Here is a 16,657-nt window from a genome sequence, read left to right as displayed (position 1 = left end):
GGGCCATCGCCTCAGTACAGAAACCTGCCGAGTAAACTTTTGTTGCACTAAGGCAAGTATATATTTCCTTAGGTAATGAGACCAGAACTGTACACAGCACTCCAGGTGTGGCCTCACCATTGCCCTGTATGATTGTAATAAGACTTCTTTACCTGTTATACTGGAATTCATTTGTAACAAATGCTAACATACCATTTAATTTCCTAATGGCTTGTTGTACCTGCATGTTAACTATCTGTCGTTCATGAACCTCTGAATACAAACATTTTCTAGTGTGTCACTATTCAAAAATATTCTGCTTTTTTGTTTTTGCTACCAAAGTAACTTCATATTTCCACACATCTTATTCCATCTGCCATGATCCTGCCCACTCAGTCAATCGCTCTGCCGCCTCTTTGCGTCCTCCTCACAGTTTACTTTCCCACGTAACATTGTATCATCAGCAAACTTACATAAGTTCCACTCAGTCCCTTCAGATTAAGGTGTAACCGAGTACATTGAGTTACACAGTGATACAACAGCAGATGGATGTAGATTAAGGAGCAGATAAGTAAAGTGAGTGACACAAAGTGACACCAGCAGTCAGAGGTTCAAAGTAAAATTACTGAGAACAGTGATGCAGAGAGAGACACCAGCAGAGGGAAATAATGAGTGGAGTTACTGATTACAGTGATGCACAGAAACCAGCAGAGGGAGATAGAGAGTAGAGTTACCATGTACAGTGAGGCAACAAAACCAGCAGAGGGAGATAGAGAGTAGTTACCGAGTACAGTGATGAAGAGAGTGAAACCAGCAGAGGGAGATAGGGAGTTGAGTTACCGAGTGCAGTGATGCAGAGAGTGAAACCAGCAGAGGGAGATAGGGAGTAGAGTTGCTGAGTACAGTGATGCAGAGAGTGACACCAGCAGAGGGAGATAGGGAGTAGAGTTACCGCGTACAGTGATGCAGAGAGTGACACCAGCAGAGGGAGATAGGGAGTAGAGTTGCTGAGTACAGTGATGCAGAGAGTGACACCAGCAGAGGGAGATAGGGAGTAGAGTTACCGCATACAGTGATGCAGAGAAACCAGCAGAGGGAGATAAATAAAGGTGTGATGGAGAACATTTTGTGTTATTTTGTATTTTGGCAATGATGGACGCATTCTAGGGCCCAATATTTAATGGTGGCTCATCGAATATCGTATATGTGTAAAGATAAAATGATCAGCACTGATGTAAGTGAAAAAAATCGGGAAAAGTGTAAAACGGGATCCAGTGTCACTGTCGCCCGGTTTGAAAAGCGGCCAAGATTAACTTCACCAGCACTGCTTTAGATTTTAAAAGTGGTGTTGCAGATCTGCTGCCCTTATAGAACCTGTCCAATTATGATTCTCATTGATTAAAAACAAAATAGAACTTCTGCCATTTTTATAATGAGTACTGGATCCAGAACACCAGTGTTATGTGTAACCAATAAGTTATTATCTATCCCGAAGGATGATAATAGACTATAAATGAATTTTCATGATGCCCGTGTTCTCCTATTGCTCAGTCCCTTTGGTAAATATCTGTGGTCATTGTGATATGAAGTAGAAATGCGATGTTGTGGAAGTCAGTCCTGCCACTTGCATAATACAACTGATTTATGAATTAGTGTAAAGGGATATTTGAGCACATTGATCATCTCCTCCCTGAACTTACTCTGGGTCACTGTGTAAATGGCCGTGTTTGTGCAGGAACTCAGGAGCTGAAGCATAATTCCAGCGTGTTCAAAATTTTGAAAAGGGTTAAACAACGACCTGCGACGAAACACGGTTGTAATTCGATAAAAGAAGAAATACACAACTGTCGTCATCCAGAGCAGGATAAAACTGCCGGATAGAGCAAATAGTAAAACAATGGACCTTCTGCGGTTCCTCATCTCGGGGTCCTTGTCTTTCTTACCATTGCTGCCACCCCGGATGCTCCTTCGGGCGCGACTGGCGACTAAAATGAATCTAACGGTGAGAGCGTTCAACAGTAAAATCACACAGAAGGGAAGCAATGGGGTTAACAGCTGTTCAAACCAAGAAAAAGCTCTCCACGTGGGTGCAATATAAAACTGTACTTTTGCACGGCAACCCCGCGGTATGTTATTAGCTGTAATATAAGGAGTATACACGAAAGGCCAGGGAATGTTCTTTAAACAGACCAGCGCGGTCAAGGCCACTATAACCACAGCTGCGGTTCTCTCGGTGCAATATTTGTTTTTCAGCTTCTGACAACAAATGGCTACAAACCGATCAAAGGTAAAAGCGACCGTTAACCAAACAGAACTGTCTATGGCAGTCGGAGCCAGGAAGAGAATGAATCTGCACACAGGAGTGTAGTACAGGAAAGTGTTCCACCAATACAGGTCAGTGATCCAATGTAATATCACGTCAGAGACAATCACCATCAGATCCGCTGTCGCCATGGCCACCAGGTAGCAAGTGATGCATTTGGAGAGGCCGCACTTTCCCCGGGACAGGATCACAATCGCCACCAAGTTCACTGTGTGTACAGGAACAAAAAACAATCACATCTTTAAACGGAGTTAAGAGTGCAGCATCAACTGGCTTCATGTAGATGCGATATTGAATAATTCTCCTCGCCCTGTGCTCCCCTCTCCTTTGGATTGTGACACGATATCAGAGGTCAAAGATGCTTCGTCCATCACAAGATTCTTTATCTGTGAGATTTCACGTTGAGTTTCCACAGGCACTTCGAATCTAGGGTGCTCCATAAAATAAGCCAACGCTGAGGATATGATGAACCAGGAGAAATTGCAGCACCAAGAACAAATGGTCGAAGGGGGAGAATAATAGGCACAAGGAGAGAAGAGAACAAATGATAAAATGAAACACGACAGAAGAAAACACCAAGAAGTAAAGGGACAGGAGAGAAGACAACAACAATGATAAAAAGACCAGGATTGTAGAGAGCACCAAATATGGAAGGAACAGGAGAGACCACACCGAGGTTTACAGGAACAGGATGAAAGATAACATCAAGGATAAAAGGAACAGCAGGGACAATGACACCAAGAATAAGTGGAGGAGGAGAGAAGAGAACATCAAGGTTAAAAGTGAGTAGGCAGAGCCGACAAGTTTAACTTGTATGTAGTGAGTAGAAAGCAGCAAATTGTGGTTAAAATTAAACAATAAAAATGTTGGCTCCCGTTACCATTTAGTTTTACCAATCAGCCAAGTTTTGACATTCCTAACTGAGTGAATGACAAAGGCTTGAAGAACTACCTACTATATTTACCAGGCACAGTGTGTAAATCGCAACACAATATGTTAAACGGCGCGGCAGACACATTACCTTCTAAAAGTCACTTACCAGGTACTCCAATTGCCGCGAGAATGGGATAATATACGACCTGGACCCAATAAAGCGATGAAGAATGCATCTTCTCTGTGAAGATGTTACCTACTGGTGTTGGAGGCGATCACTCCAACTGCAGTAATGAAAAATCAACGGAAAATATTGGTTCATTTATAGAGCAGCGACTCCCGAATGATGCTTCTAGATTGCACAACGAGAGTTATTAGTTGCAGTTTGCTGAACAAACAAGGCACCATCTGGCTTTCCCATTCCAAAGTCATAATACAATGAGCCATTTCTTAAAAAACAGATGGTGGTTACCGTTGGGAACAAGAGCTAAAAGATCTAAATAGAACATAAGATATTATTGTAATTTGGATCATAGGTAAGTAAGCAAACTTCCAAACTTAGCCGATTAATGTGACTTGTTTTTTTGATTGAAATCTGGTAATCAGTCTTCCATTCTATCTCCTTACCACTCAAACCTCCTCTCTCAAAGTTCCCTTTTCACAGTCTCTCCCATTTTACTCTCACGCCTTCTCCACTATCTCATTGTCACTAATACAGTTTTGCAATTGCACTCAATTCTGATATATCATGTTTCATTGTCTCTCTCTTGCTCTCCCATTACTCCTCTCTTCCCCTGTCTCTCTGTGTCTTCCTCTCCCTCACAATCTCTTTCCATTTCATTCCATCTATCCTGCTAACTCAGGGGTGAGCAGTTATTTGGGCTGGAGGGCCACTGAACATGTTTTGCTGTGCTGCTGTGGGCCACCCATCAGTGTTCCTCTAAGGCATGTGGATGCCTTGCCCTGCAACAATCGCATGGTCCTGTGCAGCCCGCTCCCCAGCTGCAGCTGCTGCAAGGGATGCTGCGCGTTTGCGGTTGCATAGTGCCCGGCCCCGTAGCAAATTTAAAGGGACCCATGTGGAAGAATTTAGATGGCACATTACTTACACAGAAACATTGCATGAACATAAATTCAGATAGTAGTCAGCTGCTATCTTACATATAGTGAATATTGAATATTGAATATTGTGTACAGTTTTGGTCTCCTAATCTGAGGAAGGACATTCTTGCTATTGATGGAGTGCACCAAAGGTTCCCAGACTGATTCCCGGGATGGCAGGACTGACGTATGAAGAAAGACTGGATCGACTAGGCTTATATTCACTGGAATTTAGAAGAATGAGAGGGGATCTCATAGAAACATATAAAAGTCTGACGGGATTGGACAGGTTAGATGCAGGAAAAATGTTCCCAATGTTGGGGAAGTCCAGAACCAGGGGTCACAGTCTAAGGGTAAGGGGTAGGGCATTTAGGACCAAGGTGAGGAGAAACTTCTTCACTCAGAGAATTGTGAACCTGTGGAATGCTCTACCATAGAAAGTTGTTGAGGCCAGTTCGTTAGATATATTTAAAAGGGAGTTAGATTTTGCCTTTACGGCTAAAGGGTTCAAGGGGTATGGCGAGAAAGCAGGAATGGGGTACTGAATTTTCAAGATCAGCCATGATCATCTTGAATAGTGGTGCAGGCTCAAAGGGCCCAATGGCCTACTCCTGCACCTATTTTCTATGTTTCTATGTTTCTTTGTATTGGATACTGCTTAGAAATGAATCAAAGATAAATTTTGAAAAGGAGGTGTGAAATCGAATGGTAGACACTTTAAATCCGAAGTCAGCATCATTGACCCACCTCAGTCCTCTTGTGCCCCTTTGCAAAGATTACTACTGCCGGCCCAATTGGTGCCAGATGAAAGCTCCCCTGCTGTTGTACCCTGGATACCGGGAGAGGAAAGATGCATTGCCGGTCACTTTCTTCGGTAAAAGACTTGTGGAGATGAGCAGCCATGACTCTGCTCTAAAATGGATAGGGCATATACCAGTACGCAGTGCATTTTGGGTATGGACATGCGCCATTGGGGCCCAGAATCAAGGAACGGATCCTTTTTAGATTGTGCCAAGGAAAAGCACTTTAGCGGTTATTAATTTGAATGAAGTATTGCTATGTTTTTTCTATGGCTGCAGTTAGGGTCTGTCTTTGACCCATGGAAAGTGAAAGTGGATAGTCGAATGTACAGCTCGAGCTCCGGCTCGCGTTCTATTTCTGTTCCATCCAGTGGGCGGGATAGTATGACCTGGCGGGCAGGATATGGCCCCTGGACCGTATTTTGTCCACCACTGTGCTAAGTCCACCTTTCCCTTCATTGACAGACGGAGGTGTGATCCACCCTCTCACAGGCTGCAGATAAGTCACGCAATATGAAGAGGGATAATGCACCGTAGTCATAATCATAGAGGGTATTATTTGTGTCTTTGATTCACGGCTATGGCAGTGGTAGAAAGTTGATTTGATATATTGAAACATGGGGTTTCTGGACAGAATGTCATCAAGACTTTTAATTCAACACATTTGAAGAGGACATAGAGTTTGCCAGGACATGCTGCTCCAGAGGAGGGGATTAATAATGGCTGACTGAAAATAAAGGGACAGTACTTGAACAGAAGGAAATTATTACTATGTCAAGTAACCAGGGGGTCACGGGAGGATTTTGTATTGTCAGCAGTTCAGTCAGAATGGGGTCAAGGAGAAAAAGATATGTTGCTGCAACAAGGTAAACTTACAGAGAACATTAAACGAGATAGGAGAGAAATTGCAGTAGGACATGGATTTAAAGTTATAACAAGGGCGGATCATCGGCAAATGTGCCTTAAATGGGACAGGAGTAGATGCGAGACTTCAGAGGAAACTAAATTGGCGGCGGCAATGATACTGAGCAAGCAGTCCATGAGCTTCTGGTTCTTGTTGTGATCAGTGATGGTCGAGGGGGTAGAGGAGAGAGGTTTGCCGAGAAGGACGATTTTGGCAAAGTCGACTATGGCTAAGAATGACTGATGCGTTCCAGTCAGATCTATGGATGTACGGCTCCACCTGTTGCCCACCAGACATTCCCCTTTCTACTTTAGGGAGTGCGGATTCGGGCATTACAAGGCTGAACGACCCTGAGAGAAGAGCTAGCAAGCTTTACTGGGGACAAAGGCGACACGGATGGAGGTGAGGGAATGGTTTTACTTTCCAATCAAGTTCAATGCACTATGATACAGGGATGAATAACGGATCTATTTGCGTGTTCCAGCAGGGATTCATACAGTCATACGTTGAAAATATGTGGATCAACTTACTTGACATTCCCAGTTGCAGTGAAAAAGTCCGAAAATTCTGCAGCCGGTTGTGTTAGGTTTTGAAAGTCGTCACTCCATTAAACAGACAAGGCGGCAGGACAGAATGATGGAGAGAGAGACAATTCGTCAGAGAGAATGAAAGACAGATGGACAGAGACAAGAAAACAAAGAGAAAGATACAGAGAGAAATAAATAGAGCGAGAGACAGAGAGACTGAGATAGGAAAACTAAGGCATTATGTAAAATCTAGAGACAGAGCAAGGGAAACAGACAAACGGGTAGAACAAATTCTCTGAGTTTAAAAGACTATTTTTCGATGGAAGTGGATGAATCGTAAATATTCAACATGCAGCCGGCAACATTACAGAGAACAGAAGCAAAATACTGGGTATGCTGTAAATCTGAAATAAAGGCAGAAAATGCTGCAAACACTCAGCAGGCGGAAGCATCTGTGGAGAGAAAAAGAGAGATAATATTTCAGAGCGATGCTCTTGCACCAGAACAGGAGTAAGATAGAGATTTAACAGGTTATAAGCAACTGCAGATCCAAGGAGAAGGTGGTGGGGAGATGGAATAGCATGAATCTGTGTATCATTAAATAACAAAGTCCGAGTCCGAATCAGACAGAGAGAGAGATTGTGGCAGAGCAGCTGCAAGGTAAAAGGGGGTGGCAATAGGACAATAAAGATTGAATGACACTGTTACCAGGAGAGGGGGCGAACCCAAGCAGACACCACGGGATCTTAAGTCGAACGTCTTGAAGAAAGATTTGCAATTATATCGCGCCTTTAACGACCACCGGATGTCCCAAAGCACTTTACAGGCAATGAAGCACTTTTTGAAGTGTAGTTATTGCCGTAATGTAGACAACCACTCGGCCACCCTAGTACATAAAGCACGTGCTAAAGTTTGAAATTACTGTGATCCGGGTGTAAGTAACGCGTCTGCTTCTGCATAGAATCCCGGAATCCGAGAATGAAATGGCACAGAACGAGGCCATTGGGCCCATCGTGCGTGTGCCAGAGCGACCAAATATATCCCACTCACACCTGCTCTATCCATTTTTAATTTATTCATTCACGAAGTTTACGTCACCAGAAAGGTCAGCATTTATTGGTCATCCCGAATTGCCCCCGAGAAGGAGGTGGTGAGTCACCTTCTTGAATACAACTGAGTGTCTCGCTGGGCCATTTCAGAGCCGCTGTTAAGAGTCATCCACATTACTGTGGGTCTGGAGTCACTTATAGGCCAGACCAGGTAAGGACGGCAGATTTCCTTCCATTAGTAAACCAAGTGGGTTTTATGACAATACGATGCACCATTATTGATACTAGCTTTAAATTCCAGATTTATTTAGTTAACTGAATTTAAATTCCCCATGATTCATGACACTGGATCTTTAGTCCATAATGACAATGCTGCCTGTTCCCCACAGCCCTGCTAATGTTTCCTTTACAAGTATATATCCACTTCGCTTTTGTAAGTTACCATTGAAACTGCTTCTGCCGCGCTTTTAGGGAACCCACTCAATACACCGGCTCCGCGAAATAAAATTACACCTCCTCTCAGATTATTCATTTTCTTCTATTTTTCTAAGGAGATTTCTATTGCACTGAGGCAGACAGATAAAAGAGAGAGAAACAGATAGCAACAGAGAGACAGTGTATGACAGAAATGAGAGAAAGCCAGACAGAGAAAGAGAGAGAGAGCGAGAAATACACAGAGAGACAGTGACAGAGATCCTATTAATGTAAAAGTAAATTAAGCTCAATGGAATGAAAGTTTTGACTGTTCCCACGATAAGACATGTTCACGTGGGGTTAGATGTTCCATCAGTTTCACTTCGCGACCGCCCACTTAGCACCCATTTTATAGCTGAGATGTATAGCCCATGTATCGCCATTTCACACCAAAATGCAAACAAATGTCAACTTATCGCTCATTTATTGCCCATTTATCGCTAGCGTTAGTTTTTGCATCAAATTAACGCCGATAATTAATTAAACCGCCCACCCATATTTTTATGCCATAACGGCACAGAATACAGTTTTAAAACAAAACTAACACCCAGAAACCGCCCAGCAGATCGCCAAAGGTTACTTTCAGCATCTCACCCATATATCACCAAAAATATCGCTCGGCCAAAAAATGCTGAAAAAAACTGCACTCACCTGAACTTAAGCCAGTGGTATGGACATTATTTTGTAAATTGGAGGACTTTTCAAATAAAAAGCTGCATCAAGCTCTGGGGAGTTTTGATTTAATCTGTGAGTTATTTTAAGTTGAATATAAAATCTGAAGAAAGATCTTATCATATTGTGGACGAATGGAATTTATTTTATGAGTTTTAGTAGGAAAATTTATTGTTTGTGAAGAATATGTATAATAGTAATTGTAATGGGGCCTGTAATTTCTCAGCCTATATTGATGACTACTCACATGCCGCAGACTCGAGATGGGAGAAGGTTTATTGAAGAGCATTATGTGCCCAATCAAAGAGGTGGCAGACTGAGGAGGAGGAGAAATTACACCTGTTGAACTTACAGGGAGAAGCGGTCTTACCTGAACTTATCCGAGAACAAGTGCCGTAGGAGACTGCACTTCCGAAAGGACGTCATCAGTGAGATATGCCAAATTATTAGGGGAAATCTGTGGCCTAAAAGCTCCAGCAGGACCGCACTCTACTTTGAGGTCAAGGTGACTGCATTACTTTTCTTCTATGCATCGGGCTCCTTTCAGGGCTCACCTGGTGACCTTTGCGCTACTTCTCAGCAGGCCAACATTGCTGCATTCAACAGATGATTGAAGCCCTTTATGCTCAGAGGATGGACTTCATAAGCTTCCCTATGACTAGGGAGGCACAGAGTGAGAGAGCTCTAGGTTTCCCGAGAATAGCAAATTTCCCCAAGGTGCAGGGAGTTATAGACTGCACGCACATCATCATGTGAGCACCTTTTCAGGATGCAGAGGTTTTTCGGAACGGCAAGGGATTCCAATCATTGAATGTGCAACTCGTTGTCGACCACAAGCAAATAATCATGGCAGTAAATGCAAAATTTCCATGCAGCATCCATGATGTGCACATCTTGCGTGAGAGCACTGTATCTGACCTGTTTAAGAGTCAGTCACAAGGTCAAAACTGGATGCTTGGTGACAAAGGATATGGCTTCATCACCTGAGTGATAACCCCGCTGTGTAAGCCCCAAACAGAAGCCAAGAAGCAATTCAAGGAAAGCCACATAGACACATGCAATATTGTCAAAACGACAATTGGAGTGCTTAACCAGCTCTTCAGATGCCTGGACCACTCGGAGGCAAATTACAATATCACTCTGAGCAGGTCACTCAATTCATCGTGATGTGATGCATGCTGCACAAGTTGGCTATCAGGAGAGGACAAGAATTGCCAGATGGGTCTGCCGGTCCACCTAAGGAGAGAGGAGAAGCAGAAGAGGAAAAGGAGGTGGATGATGACCTCGGGGAAGACAATCAGCCTGACATTGAAACCATGCCCCACACCCCTCTAGACCGCAGGAAAGGGCGTGTGGTGGCTATGCAGCAGCAAGACCTTTGCCTCACCAGCTGATAAATGAATAATTTTCTTGAAATAACGTTGGTGGTAGTTACTGGGACATTGGAACCGGTTCTGGGGAGGTGGGAGCAGTACAAACCAGACGGTCTGCACCTGGGCAGAACCGGAGCCGATGTGCTAGGGGGAGTGTTTGCTAGTGCTGTTGGGGAGGGTTTAAACTAATATGGCAGGGGGATGGGAATCTATGCAAAGAGGCAGAGGTAAGTCAAAAGGGGGCAGAAGCAAAAGGTAAAAAGGAGATAAGGAAAAGCGGATGGCAGAGAAATCAAAGGCAAAAATCAAAAAGGGCCACATTACAACACAATTCTAAAAGGAAAGAGAGTGTTAAAAAAAACAAGCCTGAAGGCTCTGTGTCTTAATGCGAGGAGCATTGACAATAAGGTGGATGACTTAACTGCGCAGATAGCTGTTAACGGATATGATGAAATTGGGATTACGGAAGCATGGCTCCAGGGTGACCAAGGCTGGAAACTCAACATCCAGGTATATTCAATATTCAGCAAGGATAGACAGAAAGGAAAAGGAGGTGGGGTAGCGTTGCTGGTTAAAGAGGAGATTAACACAATCGTAAGCAAGGACATTAACTTGGATGATGTGGAATCTGTATGGGTAGAGCTGCAGAACACCAAAGGGCAGAAAACGCTAGTGGGAGTTGTGTACAGACCAACAAACAGTAGTAGCAAGGTTGGGGATGGCATCAAACAGGAAATTAGGGAGGCATGCAATAAAGGTACAGCAGTTATCATGGGTGACTTTAATCTACATATAGATTGGGCTAACCAAACTGGTAGCAATACGGTGGAGGAGAATTTCCTGGAGTGTATAGAGGATGGTTTTCTAGAACAATATGTCGAGGAACCAACTAGAGAGCTGGCCATCCTAGACTGTGTGATGTGTAATGAGAAAGGTCTCATTAGCAATCTTGTTGTGCAAGGCCCCTTGGGGAAGAGTGACCATAATAGAAACATAGAAAATTGGTGCAGGAGTAGGCCATTCGGCCCTTTGAGCCTGCACCGCCATTCAATGAGTTCATGGCTGAATATGGAAGAATTCTTCATTAAGGTGGACAGTGACACAGTTAATTCAGAGACTAGAGTCCTGAACTTAAAGAAAGGTAACTTCGATGGTATGAAACGTGAATTGGCTAGGATAGACTGGCGAATGGTACTTCAAGGCTTGATGGTGGATAGGCAATGGCAGACATTTAAAGATCACATGGATGAATTTCAACAATTGTACATCCGTGTCTGGCGTAAAAATAAAATGGAGCAGGTGGTCCAACCGTGACTAACAAGGGCAATTAGGGATAGTGTTAAATCCAAGGAAGAGGCATGTAAATTGGCCAGAAAAAGCAGCAAACCTGAGGACTGGGAGAAATTTAGAATTCAGCAGAGGAGGTGTATTGTATGGGGTTAATCACATACTGTTAATTACGATATTTAGACATTTACAGTGTGTCTCTGTCCCATGCCCCGTGGAATGTTGTTGCTATACAGAGAGAGAGAGAGAGAGAGGGAAGCGACCTTGGGACGTACACCAGCTTGTTATGAGACGGTCGCCGCCTTGAGATCTCATGTGGACGAGCAGCTGGGGCCTTACAGATAAAGATTTGGCCATAAGCCACATGCACCCATGTTTTGTTCAATAGTATGTTTGTTTAATAGTATAAAGGAACCGCACTGTCCCGTAGCTCTTTGAACTTCACCTTGGACTGTGATTCGCGAGCGGTGCCGGGACCTCCAAGGCTCCAGACCAGCCGTCGTTGCAGAGTTCCCGACGGGCTGAAGGCCGTGAGCTTTGTTGCATCTTATCATACTTCTCTTTTCTTTGTAAACTGTATTATTATGTTTCTTTTCTCTCAGTAAATGGTGTTGTATTCTTTACTCCATTTGTCTTGTCTCTTATTAAACATTCATCCAGATCCCTAACCTGAGTCGATTATTATCGATCCAAAACATTTTGGCTTCATGAACAGGATCTGGTAAAATGTTCAAGAGAAAAGACAAGAAGCAGTCTCCACCTGCGGGGAAGAAGTATAGAATACCAGGGTGGAGCACGAGGGATGAGGGTTGTGGCTCTCTTGCCAATGTGCTAGCCCGGTTTGGACCCCCGCAACATTGGGATACGCAGTTATTGGAACAGAGCAAAGATAGAACCGTACCCCATGCGGTACTGTCTCTCCTGGAGGAAGCGAGCTTCCCACAGGAGAAAAATAGTCCCCCACAAATGGGATGGATTTTGTTGACAGCATTAAGGGCGATGTGTAAACAACTTAAGGAAAGTGAGGCAGAAAACCTACAGTTAAAAACAGCTGTTAAGGTTTTGTAAAGTCAAAACTCGACCCACACTGCACAAGAACGGACGGACAAGGTCAATGAACAATCAGAAACTTTAATATGCCATCTGGCGATGGTACAAAATAAAAAGAAAGCCAGACAACAGGAATTACAGATAGATCGGTCAATGGTACGTGTATTGGTAGCTGGACCCACTTGGGACGGAGAAATCTGGTACTCCTCTGAGTCAGAATATGAGTGGACAGATGGAGGTGGGGGGGGGGGAACGGGAGGAAACTAAAAACTCTCCCCCATACGCTCCGGACACGGAAACTAGACCCCTTATGACAAATAAGATGAAACAGCAAGATGGGGAACAGCCGGGAACCACTAGAGGGGTGTATGACTTCACCACTAGTGAGTTACAAGAAATAGGGTTTCGATTTCGCTAAAAACCCAGGGAATCATTGTCAGAATTGCTAACCCGGATTTGGGACCAGGGAGCATCAGGCGTAATACTTAACCTCAAAGAGTTAACAAAAATGGGGACTATGACTATGGACCACCTTATCACAGCAGTGCTACGGAATGTATAGGGCACAAGTTCGTTATGGGACAAGGTTACTATAGGGGTCCAGCAAAAATATCCCTCTGCCCTGGATTGGGAAGGGGAGGTAAAACGTTAGAATACTATGGCGGAGGGTGCGATACAGTTGCGCAACATGGCAACACAGGGAGGATTATATCACCAACCATATGGGTGGCCAGATCAGGAGCTCTTTATGGCAGGAATGCGGAGCAGGCTGATGAAGATTGGCCCTCCTATGATGAGGGGTGTGCTACTCGCATTATTGGGACCAGTCCAAGGGCAGCGGGTGGGGCATGCTTGCCTATTGTTAGGACAGTTAGAGGATGCAGAAGATAGTGTGCAAGAGTCGAGAACGTCTAATGTAGAGGGGGAACGGGACCAGTGACAAGGTTCGACCTCTGGGAAAGGTACAGGGTCAGGAAAGACAAAAAAAAGATTTATGCGGAGGGACATGTTCGCGGCTTTACTGAAGGCAGGGGTCCCCAAGGGAAAAATTGATAGAATCCTGTTGGGATTCTATGTGGAAGCAACACTGCGTCCCGGGAAAAGAGAAGGGTGAAAGGAGGGAGGTAAGGGAGACTAAGTCGGATAGCGATAAGTCTGCAGATGCGGAGAAACCACCTCCCGCTAGCCTATACCCCAATGTAGAAGAGCTGTGGAAGGCTAGTAATCCCCTCGACTAGGGATGTGGCCGGAATCCGGGAGCAGCCCCAATTAGAACCACATCAACCCAAGCTCCCGGGGATCTGAGGCCACACATTCCGATTACGATACATTGGCGGGGTGCGGGTGGGGGGGGGGGAACATACAAAGAGATGTGGCTTTACTAGACACCGTGGCATAAGTTACTATTATCCATGGAAATCCTAGGAAACACACAGGGACCCGTATAATGATTAATGGGTTCGGAGGGGCAGAAACGCTCGCTGTCCGAACAACTATCAGAATGGCTTTAGGAAATGGGCCTCCACACTGGGTAATGATCCTACTATCGGCAGTAAAGGGACATATTATTGGGATGGACCTTTAAAAGGGAACCACACATACCTTGTTCGGGCGATTCTCATTTGGGATACTGGCGATCACTGTGATTACAGCGGAAGCAAAGTGGGAACCAGTGGTAATACCACGGCCATCGCGTATAGTGACTATGAAACAGTACCGAATACCTGGGGGACACAAAAAAATAGGGGAAACCATACAAGGGCTCTTGGAGGCGGGTATCATTAGACATGCGATGTTCCCCAACAATAGCTCTGTTTGGCCTGTGCAGAAACACGACAAAAGTTGGAGGATGACTCTGTGGACTACCGACAACTGAACAAATTTGTCCCTCCCCTGGCAACCACTGTCCCAGATGTAGTAATTATAACAGAGCGGTTGTCTGAAGAAGGTGCGGAGTGGTATGCGGCAATCGACCTGGCCAATGACATTTTCTCCATTCCAATAGTGGATGAATCCCAGGACCAGTTTGCATTCACATGGGAAGGGAGGTAATACACGTTTAAACACCTACCTCAAGGTTACCTACATAGCCCTACCCTATGCCACGGATTGGTGGCCCGGGGCCTGGACATGTGCACGTTGGCTCCTAATGTCTCACTGGCACATGACATTGATGATATACTAATAAGGGGTCCCACTGAGGCAGTGGTGTCAGAAGCCCAAGCTACTTTAGTCCAACACATGCGAGACAGGGTCTGGGAGATAAATCCCAAGAAGGTTCAGGGCCCTAGCCAGACTGTCCAGTTTCTGGGGATCCAATGGTCTCGGGGTGAGCGCATCATACCCGAGCCTGTGAAGAATAAAATTCAAGAAATGACCATCCCCACGAATAAAACTGAGACACAACGGTTTGTGGGACTACTGGGTTACTGGAGGAGACACATACCTCACCTCACGATGTTATTAAAACCGCTGTATGCCGTAACATGAAAAAAGGCCCAGTTCGAGTGGGGAAAGGAACAGCAGGTGGCTTTTGATGCAGCCAAAGAAGCCGGAGCTCAAGCTTTACCCCGAGCCCCGCGAGTGCCTGGACAACCTTTTGAACTACAGGTATCCGTTACCAATGACACTGCAGTATGGAGTTTGTGGCAGGTTCAATGTGGCACTCATATACCGTTAGGGTTCTGGTCTAGAAAATTGACAGATGCTGCTACTCATTACACTCCATTTGAGAAACAATTATTAGCATGTTATTGGGCCCTAACAGAAACAGAAGGACAGACAGGGGACGACAAAGTCAGTTTAAGACCAGACCTACCCATATTATACTGGGTTCACTCAGAAAATGAGACACACAAGGTCGGGCGAGCGCAGCAAAGCTCCATAGTGCTCTGGAAATGGTATATCGCAGACAGAGCAAGTAAAGTAAAAGAAGCAATCACCCGACTACATGAGCATGTGGCTGAATACCCACAAACAGCTGAGAGTGAACTTACGCAGTCGTCTGTCAGTTTAACCCAGGAGTCACCGATCTCCTGGGGCATGTCTTTTGAACAGGTAACACCTGAACAACGTAGCCATGCCTGGTTCACAGATGGCTTAACGGTCTGGCTCAACGGCCTTCGGCGATGGTGAGCCGCTGCCTTCAATCCAAAAACCCAGACAATTGTGCATGATGAGGGCGTGGGAGGCTCCAGCCAGCTAGCAGAACTAGAAGCTATAGTCCTTGCGTTAGAAGAGGAACAGCAACAAGTATACATATATACTGACTCATGGGCAGTAGCCAATGGCATGGTGAGCTGGATGTGAAACTGGCATGAACATAACTGGCAAATAACTGGGAATGACTTGTGGTGAAAGCACCTATGGGAACAAATATGGTCCAAAGCCTAGAAGATGAAAATAACGATATGTGGACGCTCACATGAAAAACACTTCAAAGACCTCTGAATATAATAACACCATTGATAATAAATCCCGGGTACGGGTTGTCAAAGAGGTGGAAGAGGAAGAATATGGCATAGGCAAGTGGGCCCACCACAAATCTGGACATTTGGGCATTCAGGGTATGATACAATGGGCACAAAATAGGGATTAAATTTGACTACGGACGGTGTTAAAAAGATCATAAACACCTGTGAAATTTGTCAAAAGGTGAAGCATTTTCCCCCACAATGACAACCCGGTGCCCATATTAAGAGAGGGACTCAACCAGCACAAATATGGCAAGTTGATTATGTAGGACCTTTACCATTGCAACAACGGTTCCAATATTTGCTCACTGCTGTTGATAACTATTCTGGACTTTTGATAGCGTATCCAGTGACTAAAGCGAATCAACAAAGTATGATTAAAGGACTGGAGAATTTAATCACATACTACGGTGAGCCAGCAGAAATACAGTCTAATAATAGGTCGCACTTCACAGGTCAAACAGTGCAACAGTGGGCGGTAGACAACGGGATCTATTGGATGTTTCACATACCTTACTATCCGCAAGCTGCAGGGTTAATAGAACGCTTGAATGGAGTACTTAAGCAACAGATTAAAATATAAACTCCCACTAACACATTGCAAGGGTGGTTAAAGGTCTGTGTGTAATCTGAATCACCGACCATTGCAGGGGGGATCTCCCATAAGCCACATGTTAGGCAAAGTTAGTGTCCCTACTATTGAAAAAGAAAATCAGACTCAGGACACAGTTTATGAAGGAGGAAAAGTGTGGGTGCAGTACCCACAGAAACC

At 44.6% G+C, this 16,657-nt stretch overlaps 1 protein-coding gene across 1 annotated transcript; it reads right to left on the bottom strand.

Moving 5' to 3' along the window:
• Nucleotides 1-1,590: 1,590 nt before the first annotated feature.
• Nucleotides 1,591-15,456, bottom strand: LOC139232797 (probable G-protein coupled receptor 139). Its single transcript, XM_070863290.1, has 3 exons — nucleotides 15,409-15,456; nucleotides 12,032-12,080; nucleotides 1,591-2,510 (listed from the first exon to the last, which is right to left on the bottom strand). The coding sequence occupies exons 1-3, from the start codon at nucleotides 15,454-15,456 to the stop codon at nucleotides 1,591-1,593; spliced, it is 1,017 nt and encodes a 338-aa protein (XP_070719391.1).
• Between the last annotated feature and the right edge of the window lie 1,201 nt (nucleotides 15,457-16,657).

Source organism: Pristiophorus japonicus, chromosome 20, assembly GCF_044704955.1.
Source record: "Pristiophorus japonicus isolate sPriJap1 chromosome 20, sPriJap1.hap1, whole genome shotgun sequence".
Taxonomy (NCBI): domain Eukaryota; kingdom Metazoa; phylum Chordata; class Chondrichthyes; family Pristiophoridae; genus Pristiophorus; species Pristiophorus japonicus.
This window is presented reverse-complemented; position numbering and strand designations above follow the sequence as displayed.

Coding starts and splice junctions, on each gene's coding strand:
- LOC139232797 (XM_070863290.1), bottom strand. CDS start 15,456: ATGCCCCAGGAGATCGGTGACTCCTGGGTTAAACTGACAGACGACTGC. Junction 12,081..15,408: donor TTAAACTGACAGACGACTGC/GTAAGTTCACTC, acceptor ACATTTTACCAG/ATCCTGTTCATGAAGCCAAA. Junction 2,511..12,031: donor ATCGATAATAATCGACTCAG/GTTAGGGATCTG, acceptor CTGTACACACAG/TGAACTTGGTGGCGATTGTG.